General features: G+C 40.2%; 1 protein-coding gene across 3 annotated transcripts in view; it reads right to left on the minus strand.

The window, feature by feature from the left end:
- LOC118558112 (fibronectin type III domain-containing protein 3B-like) overlaps positions 1–13,149 on the minus strand; it is a 67,579-nt gene that overhangs the window by 28,250 nt on the left and 26,180 nt on the right. For 2 of the 3 annotated variants that reach the window (XM_036128580.1, XM_036128581.1), the window contains exons 2-3: positions 5,164–5,309; positions 791–866 (exon numbers count right to left, since the gene is read on the minus strand). In XM_036128580.1, the coding sequence (XP_035984473.1) occupies positions 791–866; positions 5,164–5,280 (193 nt within the window). In that variant the 5' untranslated portion in view covers positions 5,281–5,309. Of the gene's footprint in view, positions 1–790; positions 867–1,242; positions 2,009–5,163; positions 5,310–13,149 lie in introns of those variants that run through there. The other variant, XM_036128582.1, reaches the window with a different exon arrangement.

Genomic DNA, 13,149 nt, shown 5'->3' on the forward strand with positions numbered 1-13,149 from the left:
CTTGCATTATTTCTTGCTACTGTCTTATATTTACTGTAAACTATTGACAGATCTTCACAGAGACTGCAATTATGGAACATTCTGCAGTTTTTGTATGTTTTATCACCAACTATGAACTTAGACTCTCCAGACTCAAACATTTCACAGCTTCTTCTCCCTTTACTTTACTGTAAGAATCCCCCAATCTGATCACAGGCATGAGCCTGGGGTCCTGATCAAGGCTTTTTAAAATGATAAATGAGGAAAATCAGCTTCCTGTACATGTTTTAGGTCTACCTTGTGTGAGTTTGACGGTTGACTTCATGGAGTGTGGAACACCGATGGACCAGATTGTTGTTCCACTGCATATTTATAGCGTTTATATTATTTTAGTGATTAATGATTTAAATAAATCAGACTTGGACTTGGTATTAGCAAAGGCCTAATCTTGCAAACCTCAATGACCATCATTGGCTAAGAATCCTGATGAGGCCAGCCTTAATTTGATATATTAATGCATTCATGTGATAATGCAGTAGTATTGGCTCTTTAACCTGTACAGGTGAGGCTCCACAAACTGTTTAATTATTAATTAACAATGTGCTAATTACCATCCTTGTTGTTGTGTCCAATATAGCTTTTGAAAAAAAACCTAGTCTGATGCATTTCTAGTTTACAAATCCCATTGTGAGCACATGAAGCCAGCCAACAAACAGACCGAGGGGAAATATTCAATCACAGAGACACACATCAAAGTGGTGGCCAGGCCCTGCGGTAATACGATAATATAATGTCATAAGCGAAGACTGACCCTGGATGCACTGCAGCGAGCCGTCCTCCGCCCGGATGGTAAACGTCTCCCCTGGGTTCACCTGCACCAAAATCACCTGTGCCAAAGCATGAAGACAAAAAGAAGAAAAACACTGAGAGGCAGCGCAAACAAAGAAAGTTTATACACACACATCCGTTACATCATTTCCAGAGGTGATTTGGCACACTCTCTATAGGATCCTAGTGTTTACAGATAGGAATGAGATGTTCAAAAGCTAATGAAGAGAAACGGCTGCCACGAGACACACCTTGGTCTGTGAACAGGTTTTATCTTTAAAAAGGGAACAGGGGGCATCCAGTACAGACAAAAACAGCCTTAGACACACAGGTGAGCACACACACCAATGAGAGTGCAGTAAATGACACCGTTTAGACTGCTGGGTGGGTCTTCTTCGCTCGATAAAGCCCGAAGTAAGCGTACAAACACCTTACCGTCATATTTTCCGTGTTCAGATTGTTGAGAGTGTACACGTGGCTGTAGACGTGAAACAGATGACCCTCCATTGCGCACACACGCACACGTGCACACATCCACACACGTATTCTGAGTCATGCATGCATGTACACACGAGCACGGCTCTATCTATGCCCCACAGGTGTGCCGTTGTACAAGCCTCATATCATCCGTTGCTCCTGTAGTCTCTGCATCTTCTCCCATCTCAGCGCCAACGTGCTCCTTTCTGTCACACACACACACACACACACGCGCACACACTTCCTGCTCTTTCCGCTGCAGCGGCTGCTGTTGCTATGGGAACCCCAGCATAGTCCAGGGCACCTACAGATGGAGAAAACCCCTACATGGGACCGTGTTGGTTTGAGGAGAGAGGGGTGGTGACTTAAATCAACAGAGCTGTACCAAAGTCACCTAACTGTTAGGTAGACCCACAATGTTTCACTTTGATTGCCACATGTTTTGCTACATTTCAACCTGCTGTTTTCCTCTACATTAACATTTTAGAATGCATGTAGTAGAGCTTGGAAGGGGTCCACAATTAGATGAAGATCTTGGCCTAAATATGTTGCAATTTTCCTATAAACTTAAAAATTGCTGTTTGTGATACATAAAAACTCATTTACTTAAAAAATTGTATATCTTTTGTTATATTTCTCACCCATTTAGGTTGCCATTTGTTCACCTATGCAATGCATGCTGGGTAAATGACGTGGTTAGGTCCTACTGGACTGAAACCTACAGAGTGATCTGATTTGTTTATTGTATTGAGATTGACTGGTGTAAATTTAGACAATGTCACACTGTTGGCTGTAATTTCAAAACAAAAACAAAAAAAACAGAAAAACTGAGGTGACTTTTGATTGTTTCCCTCTTAAAAGAAAAAGAAAAGCGCAATGGGAAAAAGGCGTTGGAAGAAGATAACTTCCGATTGACCAACATTTGTGCTCTCAACACTTTTCTCCAGAAGACTTTAAATCATTTGTACCAACAGAATTGGTGAAGGATATAACAGGTGGGCGTTACCCCGCCGCCTAGTGAGTAAAAGACGCTGGGCGAAACATCAGACACAGGCAACACCGGAATCCCTTTTAAACAACGAAGGTACAAGGACACTGCTGCCAATACCAAATGTGTAATCACGGACCCGACACCGGACCAAAGACCAGACCTAAACAGGTGTTAACGAACCGAAGACCGGACCGTTTAGATCCTAATCAAGTGTTACGGGACCTGACACCGGACACAGAGCACTACTTGCTGGATCACAGTCTTACAAGCGGTACGTGTCACGCATTGTTTTATTATTATGATTATTATTTTGTCATCAATTTCAATGTGCTCCTGGTCAAACCGAAAAAGTTTAACGTTACTCATTGCTGTTTTGCCTGGACGGAGCTAGCATACATCATTTACCCAGAATGCATTGCAGCGAGCCAGCTGTAAGGGCATCAATGGACATCTCCGAAAATGTTGGAGCACTTTTGAAAGTAAGTGATTTCTTCATAAACTGAGTGGATATTTGAGTTTTACACAGCTAAATTCTCGCCTAAAGACATAATAAAAGTGTAGTTTGTATCACAGGAAGTTTAATATATCATACTTTAATCACAGTTTTTGTCACAATCCATTTCGACCCACAAGGAATCCTGGGATAGGTCTGCGCACAAAATATATTCAGAGCCTTCAAATTTAGACAGCCTTCATCGCCTCGCTGTGACGTAGTCAGGATACAAAAAAAAAAAAAAAAAAAAAAAAAAAAACATCCTTTGAAGGATGCAGTCCCTGTGTTTAGACACCGCCTATAGCTGGGTTAAACCGGTCAGCAAGTAGGCTTTTTTCATTAATCATCTCCTGTCACTTGACTGTTTTTGGAAAGAAACACAACCACTAATCTTGACTTGTTTATTCAAAAGTGATAAAAGGAAACACTGGTTAAATAAAGGTTTAATACAAAAAAAAACACTGATCCATTCGTTTCAGTTACTAGCTTTAGTTCTAGATAAGATAAGAATTACAAAACACAACAGTAAATGTGACCCTCATCATTAGCTGACTTGTGACAGATTTATGATTATGAAAACATAGAAAAGTGCCCCCCTTGTCTAGGTCTGTTCACTGATTGAAACACATTTGTGAAACACAAATGTAAAACAAATATAAGAATTTGCTTGTTTAAGGAGAAAAAGAGACACTTGACACTGAATTTGAACTTAGAACAAAGGTTATATGAATCAACTATGAAGTAGAGATCCATGTAGAGCTCTTAGTCAGGAAGGCTGACTGGAGTACAGCAAAGTTTCTTTGTCATATCCTTTTGAGGAATACACAAAGAGATGACCTTTTAGAGCTAGTAACAATAACTGTAATGTGTTTAGTGCAGTTCACTAATATCAGAACATGACAACAGTTTACAATGCAGAGAAATCATTTTTGTTTTAAAGTGTTACTGAAAAGCGTATTTTTAGTGACTTCTCTCCTGCTCGGTGTGTAGTCAGCTCTGTCCTTGATGCGAGTCACAAATTATTGTTAAAGGAAGGAAGGCTAGATAAAAAAAATATTCCAAAAGCCATTCTTCTATTTTATTATGTTACAACTCTTGATTGGATTGGCGAAAAGCTGGACTGGCAAGTACAAACTTTCCCAAAACGGGAGATCAACTGCAAACCTCTAAAGCTTCAGGTTGAAAAAAAAGAGAGTAGCAAAAACCTCACAGTCGGCTGTCTTTGTTCTTGGTTGTACTTGATACCTTCCTTCTCTTAATTTTAATGTAACAAAGTACCAGCAGCTGCAGATTGAAAAAAAAAATGTAGGCTGGTAAACACACACACTGAGAAAACTGGCAGACAAGCATTTAAGTAAGTATTCAGACTCAACACAGACACGTCTGTGCCCACACAGATGCTAAAAGGGAAGGAGACACGAACACACAAACACGCACAAAGTATGAAAGACAGAGAAACAAACAAATATACACACATGTGGACACATAAATGCTGAGTCAAATCTGTATAATCATTGGTCTAGATCCCTGATTCCACACTGGGAAGCGAGTTTAAACTGCAGGGTGTTGCGATAAAACCAGCTTCCTAACTGCTGTGTACTAAAGCCAAAACCCCCCGCATAACTGTAACGTGTCGCAGCCAAAACACTCCCAGCATACTTCCTCTGGGCTGCGAGGGAACGGGCCAGAGATGGCACAAAAGCAGCCCGATGGCTTCCCTTCGCACAGCTCTCGGTTGAGGCGTAAGCACATTGAAAGGGATTTAGCAAGTTCGGCAGAATCCACTCAACTCGCCTTCTAAAGTGTTTCGAGCAAATGCTCAGCGAAAATGTGGCACGTGAGAATGGAAATTTGAACGGCACGTGCTAAAGGCTTCCGACTGGAATTTTCCATCGAATTTATGGCGAAGCGTCCGCATGATCGGTAGGACAGAAATGGCATAAATATTGCAGAGAACTTTCTGTGCCATTTAGCTTGAACCCAGGTTTCTATGCTTCAAAGAGTATTCTTCTTTCCAGCTAAAAACCTGCACGTTTGTTCAAAACATCAAAGACCTCTGGGTGTCAACCATAAAATAGGGCTTGGCATTGCATTTCTCTATTTACACATATTTCTAGGTGCTAATTCTTGCTCCTGCTAATGACTATTTCTTTTGCAGCTTGATCTTGGCTGCTTTTCAACACCTGAAGGAACAGCCAGCGAGACTTGTGATGAAACGACAACAAAAAGGGGAGAGCCTGTGGTACAGCTTGACGTATACGCTGGTGTGAATCACTATGTGTGTACTGCAACACAGGACGCTGACAGAAAAAAAAGGTGCCTTCATTGAGGGTTTGAACTACAGAGACGATCACAAGTGCTCGGTTGACAGATGAGTGCGAAAAGGTGAATATACCTGCTGCGCCGCATCCCCGTTAACCATGTGATGCATGAGAGGGAGCTCCCCGTTCAGGAGGGGGGGCAGAGCCAAGTCCAGTGGAATCTGGTCTGTCATCATCATTGTGACGTACATTCATGGAGAAATTGACTGAACTGCCCTACCTGGGAAAGTACAGAGAAAAGAAAGAGAGAGAGAGAGAATTAATCAAGACATCCTCATTTTTCAGGCATTCACCCAATGACAGTAAAAGTAATAAGAAGGAATAACAGAACTTTATGTTGGTCTTTGTTGTATTGTGATGTTGGTCCCAATGGAATGCTTCTTTGAACACATAAAACTTTAATATAAAAATACTTATTTAATTGGCAGTTTCTATTCTGTTTTAGAGCCCAACAATACAAAAATCTTGAAAGCATGTACTCATGTACTCATGACTCATAATCAGATGATAAGAAATGTTGCAACACTCTTCAAACCCAAAAAGAGCCTCCAGAGGCCTGGCTCTTTGAACCAGAAATACATAAATAATTGCAAAGCATTTGTAAAAGCAGAGTGCGACTGGAATTTGATTTAAACAAAAGAAAAGGATTGTGCAGGCGACAAATGAAACCTTATAATGGGAATGTGTCAGAGATGATGGGTGGCGGGTTAATGGCAACACAGAAGAGAAAGCAGTACTCTTATTTTCATTAAAGATCTTTGTGAAAAGACAGTCTTCCAGGTTCACTGTCCTCTGAAGTCCAAGAATGTTGTCACATAAATATCATCTGTTTACCCTGGGTAAGTAACCCCGAGCCAAAAAAAACAAACATATTTTGACTTCTTTTAAACCACCATATGGTTTGAATAGCAAAACAAAAGAAAAAAAAAAGACGATACATATTTGTTCGGGCTCACTGTGTTTTCAACGCAGTTTTCCATTTTTTTAAAGTTAATTTCAGCTTTATAAATATCTAACTATTTTTGCAATACATTCAAAGCACAGTGTCACGTTTAGGCCTGCAGTGTCTCAGAGTTTTTGCCACTAGAGAAGCAATCTTCCACTTCATGTAAGCAGAAAAAAAAAAACTTTTCATTAGCGTTTAGTTGCTGTTAGATTTGTTGTTCGTCTTCTTTAATCGGGATAAGCCCTTGAATCCAAATTCAGAGGAGAAGTTTAAGAACCTTAAAAACGTGCACTAGAATAACACCGTTATGAGATGGTTATGGGTATGAATCCAGAGGACTTAAATGCAGAGCTATGTTAAATAATGCAGAAAATAAAAAACTAAAAATAAAAAAGGGAAACAAGAGGCATTTCCTGAAGTGTTGCGTTTTCCTCGCGCTAGAATTTAAACTTTAGTGGAAATCCAACAAGCCATGTCTTGTTGATATAAAAGGAAATTAAGATTAAAGAGGCAAGGGAAGAAAAAAGGAGACCAATTCAAAGGGTTCCACTGTCAATAATAGCCCTATGGATTACAGTTAGCATCCTGTTTGAAGAACTAATGAAAAAAAAGAAACAGTGGATAAGAAGGGGTTGGAAGCTCAGTAGGGATAAATGAACCAGCTGTTAGGTAAGGGAAAACCAAACAAACTTAAGAAACAAAGCTTTTCCATCATTTCCATTATGTCTAATTGTTCTGGTGCTCTATAGCCTAAGTCGAAGCTAAATCGAGAGCTGGTTTTTCAACTGGGATAAAAACAAACAATACTATTTTTCCTAAGTGGAAAATGACATGGCATCAGCTAACTGGCTTTGGGGCTGGAACATAAGAAAACCAAACGCACATGGTGCTCATCAGGATTTTAACCAAGCTGCTCAACCCAAACCTTAACAAAAGGCATGCATTCATCCACATTGAGCAGCAACAACAAAACAGCAAAGGTAAACACAGAACTAAATCTCTGAAGCTTCAATACACGTGCATCAACCATAAATACACAGCCTACTGAGGGAAATATATACACGGCTAAACTGAAGACTGTTCTCCAGGCTAATCACGTGTGCAAACATACAGAAATTTACTGTGTGAAGTGGATTAAATACTGTTCAATTTCGATGCTGCAGAGAGAAGCCACTGCCAAAGAGTCACTGGCCGCTGTGCTTTTAGCGCACACAAGGACATGAGCAGCACACGATACGTATGGGTTGGGGATTTCTTTTGATGTGGCTAAGTCGCAGAAAGCCGACCGACATCCATCTCTAACACATATAGCTCATGAGCATGTGCACGTGTGCTTCGCATTCCTCCAAAAAACAGCTGTGTGTCATTGTGTGGCTCCTCTTTTCAGCTGGACCTCTTTTACCACTGATAAAGTCACAGGAAGGATTGGAAGATCAACCCAGCTGGGACTCGTCCTGCTGCAACATAAACACGGCAACCTCTCATTGCCTTTTGGTGATTTTCAATCAATCTTTTCTGCTACATCTTGACTTTGTTCCCCCCCGTCTCCATCGACACCCCGTTTCCAGCTCAGCCCGGGCTCCTGACTTACACATGCATGTGCACGCACACATGCACGCATGCATGCATGCATGCACACACACACACAGCTCAGACCGATGGGAACACCACCATGAGCTCTGCCAGGAAAAAGAAAAGAAAAGACAGAAGAGAGTGGGAATTGGTAGCTGGAGGCAAACTAGGGAGTGATGAGGGAGGAGTAGGATTGTAGGAGTAATTTATATTGGAAAATATTAGTCAAATAATCAAAGTGTCGAAGCTTTCTTCTTAATGGTGCACTGGCTTTATATCCACTATCTTAAGAAGAATCAAAAAAACTGCTGATGTTTGGCTTATTCTATTCTACCTGAAACCTAACTGGAAATTGGAATTGGTGAAAAAAACTATACAGTTTTAAGTAAATACCGCTGTAGCATTACCATGTGTGTGCATCCAATACCATACTAAAAAAAATAAAAAAAATAAAAATAATAATAATCAGCCGCTACAGAGAAATATTCTTCCTCAAGGGTGCCAATCTGATGAGTACCCAGATCGATACCATGCTTATTTCCACCAATTGTCCTTTGGTGCAGATGCTTCTTCCTTTTTTGTAGAAACATGCATGCCCACATATTTACAAGAAAAGAATATTCCATTTTCCTTTCTATATATGTGTCCATGAAATATCTTCATTGAGAAAAAAGTGGAAACGAAGTCAAATTCCTTGTTTGGGTGCACAAGATTGGCAATTAAAGCTTATTTCTGATTTGGTTTCAAGCTAAACCAAGCTGTCACAGAGTTTTTTTAAGTTGACAAACAAATTTTGCATGGTAACTTAAGAGACACAAACATATAGCTCACTTATAAACCCCTGCTTTGTAATTTACGCAAGTGCTACTTAAATATTACAACAATGACTTAACGGGGTTTCGCCCAATCTATTATAAGCCTGGTAGGCCGCCAGGCTTCACGTGAATTATTCAAAGACAGATTTGAATATTCCATATCAACTGACCCATTCATATCTGCCCAAACTGTTGCGCTTCTTTTAGCAGCAGTGCACAGAGATACTCTTGTCTCCTACATGCAGCCGAACATGCACACCTGACCCAAATAATGCGCTGCTGCTGGAAGTATTAAGCCTGCTAACATGTGGAGAACAACCAGAAGAAAACATGTGACTCTTTATAGATTGGAGGAACTTTCCCAGGCAGACAGACAAGGAAAACTAAATGCTGAACAGAGCTGCACGCTAAGCTAGCATTAGCACCACCTTTTTAGCACCTCTTTTGAGATGTGTAGTGCTGCATCATAGTACGCAACACTCCGCTCTACGTAACCCCCCACCGCTACGACGTTAATAATAACATTACTTAATATCAAGCTATACTATGCAGATGCTCAGTCTACACTGAATAAGATTAATTCACCTCAGCATGCTGAATGCTTGAAGTGGATACAACGACAAGATAGTTTGACCTCATTCTGATTAATTTAGCTTATCGTTTTTTTTTACCATTAGGTAGCTGCATAGTAACATACTGTACATTTTACATTCTTCAATCCCAATCCAACTGCAATATATAAAAAGAGGAGGAATAGATTTGAGAAGAATTGATGATTTACAAATTGCACTTAATTTCAGTATATTTAGTATCCCGTAAAATACATCTTCAAAATACAAATGCCAACATAAATATCATAGGAAACAGTGTAACAATAACATTAAATCAGGCTCTTTATGACACCCCTAACAGCGTAAATCAAGCCCCAGCCACTTTCATATGTGGTCCTAAAACAGAAACATAGATTGTTTTCACAGCATCTTCAGTCTGAATGGTTAAGTCACATTTAATCTGCCTTCTAGGCCACTGAAGTGTGACAGGCGTCACATTTTTGTGCCATATGCAAAGTAATCAATGGACTTAACTGGCATGATAGGCACCATTAATGAAGGTACTCATCATTTTGCTGGCTCCAATTCCACCAAGCAAAACTATATTAACAACAACTGCAATGTGAACATAGCGTAAGATTTTAAACATTTGGTCATTTAAGAAATAAAGATTTTTGCTCTAAAGTACTCTTGTAGATTGTAGGTAAAAATACCTAAAGCAAGTTAAAATACATAATCTATCTTAAAAACCTTCTGGAAACATACAAAGTACAGCAATAAATGGGGGGGACAATTGAGTGCTAGATATGTTTTTAGAGTTTACATTTGTATATCTTTATCAACGTTTGTCTGCCAATATTTTCAGTTTCAAATAGACCTAGGAGAATTTAATTTTGTCCTTATCTAAATAAATCTGAAATATTTCACAGTGGTTTAACAAAAGCTCTATTATGAAGCTTTCCCACACTGTTACTGTTGCATGAGACGTTGCACCGGGATATTCATCATAATGTGAATCTAAAGCAGCATAAAAATCTTGTTTCATAGTAGTTTTTTCATAGTAGTTTGAGCATTTATTTGAATTACTTTGCAGCTATATTTGAAGTGCTGTAAAAAAAAAATAGGTTTGATCAGATTATCGTGGTCAGATCCCTCTGTATCAAGAATCTTCCCTGCTTCCCCAAACCTTCCAGTGTATATAAGATACCATTGATTTATCCATCCAGCTATTGCATTTTTCTAATCCAAAATCTGAAATCTAACCCAGTAACAGATTCAGGAGGAAAACCCACACATCCGCCATCCCAGGGATTTAAAGGTGTTCGCAGACCAGGATGGATGCATGGTCCCTCTACTGAATTCTGGGTCGTCCCCAGATTTTCACCCCAGTGGGACATGACCTAAAAACCTTCAAAGTAAAGGACCCAGAATGCATCCTGTTAAAATACTGGAAGCACCTTATCTGACTTAAATGTCTTTTGGTCATAAAAATAAAACTACTACAGTTAATATTAATACCAAATAATTTGCATAATATCATACATGGAAAACTTCCTTTCAAGCAGTAACAAACCTGCTTATAAAGTTACAAGAACGTTCCACGCGGTTCACACATGCCTTACGAATAACTGAATAACACATCCTGCTGATGCATTTGGAGGATCTTGCATGAAATTTATAAGTACAGAGCCAAGAGCCACTTTTTTCTATTTAATTCCCATTCATTAGCAGAGTAACTATACATGCTATACAATTTCCAACTGTGGTGTTCCACATGCTTCCAGCAGGATGTAATGTACATACTGGAACATTTAATGCATCTGTGAATGAATAATGAGTATCAAGGCATGAATAATGGCAGCAGCTGTTGACAGCCTCATACAAGCCAAACATACACATACATACACGGATGCAAACACATAGTGTGGTTTTTCTTTCCCCACTGGAACGCCTGAGGAATAACATGGAGATTCCAGGCATGAATAACTTGTTTAATTTTAAGATTCCATGTTGGATTTGTGCAACAATCAACTACTCGTCTGTGCGTGTGAGGGGACGGATGTGCACAAGCATGTCGATGTGCATGCATGGGAATGGGTGCATGTACATCTGCCAGGGCCATCAAACAGAAAGCCTTGTAATTGCATGGAAACTGTGTGTGACATAAAAGATGCATAACGTAAAATGCCTACAGATGTGCAACAACAACAACACACACACACACACACACACACTCAGAGGTCTTAGATATGCAGTGGCAGAACTGACCTCATACCGCTACAGTCATTACTTATAGTCATTCATTATTCACACACACGCCCATTGACTTCAGTTTGTCCATCCTGATGAAGCATAATGGATATTCACAACCACCTAACAGACAGTCTGACTTACTTCCAGGCTACGGTTCACACTTGTGACACACCTCAGTGTGTCCGTAACAGCGAGATTTGCTTCGATGTACACCACAGTACTATTTCACTCTGAAGTTTCACAGGGCTTAGATTTGATCTTGGTCTTCTAAATAAAGCATGATGTCTAGTTCACCCACAGTGGCATGACAAGCCTTTTTTATAAGCCAATGTGTCACAGAAAGAGATAAGCATTGATTTCAGATGTAATCCTACTCTCCTTTTAAACCTCAATGTGTAAACAACCCAAAATCTGGAGAGATTAATACGTCTCAAAAAGCCAAGGGGAAAGTGATTTCTTATCTGGAGATAAAGAAACACTGATTAGCGAACACAAAAAAAGAGCTTTCACATGAATGACATCTGCAAGTGTCATTTTAGTGTTTAAAAGATTATGTACAAGCCTGCATAAAGATATAATGCCATGTGCACAATTGGATTACCCATAAGTGCAAAATACAAGTTCCAGGGGACTCAACAATCTTGGGTTAGAATCTGGATTATTTAATCAAATTTTGTTGGCTGCTGCTTTGTGCCGCTGCTGTCAAAACCTAAATCCTTCTTACTATTTCTGCCCATGGCAATGTTTGTGGGGAATCTGTTGGGAAAACCCATAAAATTCTCATCTTTGATAAACTTTGTAGCCGTGGTAGAGGTATAAACTGCATATCAGCAAAAATCCTCTAGATCAACTTTTACATCCATCCTCAATGCCAGAGTAACATGTTCATCCTTGGAAAACTACAACTACCAGCTTCCTTGATGTTACTGTAGATGTTTTAGTTCACCTGAGAGATAAAGATCAGTCAATCAATGCGGTACCACGCACGTGACGTCACCGTCTCAAGAGCAACGCCCCTTTTGCCGCTTAGGTAGGGCATACAGGAGAGAAAGCACGGATAACCCAGCTATTACAAGCGCAACAGAACCAGCGATCTGACCGACTTTACAGCCGTTAAACTTTCCCAAGACGATGTCCCAGGCACACGGATTACTGGCCGAACTGTCGAAGAACACACCAACCTTCAGCTCAAACGATGGCTTGAGGTTCGAGGGCTTAAAAAAACTGGAAAACTGGCCGAGTTGATCGAACGGTAAGCTTTGTTTTTTTTTCCTGCGCGGCGATCATGGCAGTGTCGGCCGTTTTTTTTTTTTTTGTTGTTGTTTGCAATCACCGTCCAGGAATGGGTATATGTTTAATGTTTGTCTCATTTGAAATGTTTTTGAGTAAGCTATCCTGGTAGCAGGCTATCATGTTAGCGCCTGCTACCATGATAGCCTATATGCTGTCATGGTAGCAGGCGCTACTTTATTAACACGTCGGCCACCAAAATACTCTTACCTTGACTTGATGTCGCTGGAATTGGGTCAGGATGTTCTTCGGTTGTGCCCTTTCCTCCGACAAAATGCTTGCTACATATGTACTTGAATTTGGTAACTTTTTCCGGGTTGAACTGTTGTGTAGGCCGACCGCCCCGGTCCCAGCGCACACATTTCTCCTTGGCAGTCTTGAAGAAAACATCCTTCATATGCGGCCGATCAGCGTACCTCGAGTCGCTGTTGCACGTTCCATAGCAACAATGTTTAAAAACCATGGTCTTAGATCTGGAAAAAGCAGTCGTTTACCGAGTAAAACCTAGGCTAACGCATGTCTCTTTTAAAGCAAAGGAGCGGCGGGTTTCAAAAGTTTGCCCCACTGCGTACCACGTGATGTGACGTCATTGTGACGTTGTGTTTCTAAAAATAGCTCGCGCGCGGTACCGCA

The sequence above is a fragment of the Fundulus heteroclitus genome, unplaced genomic scaffold, assembly GCF_011125445.2.
Source record: "Fundulus heteroclitus isolate FHET01 unplaced genomic scaffold, MU-UCD_Fhet_4.1 scaffold_100, whole genome shotgun sequence".
Taxonomy (NCBI): domain Eukaryota; kingdom Metazoa; phylum Chordata; class Actinopteri; order Cyprinodontiformes; family Fundulidae; genus Fundulus; species Fundulus heteroclitus.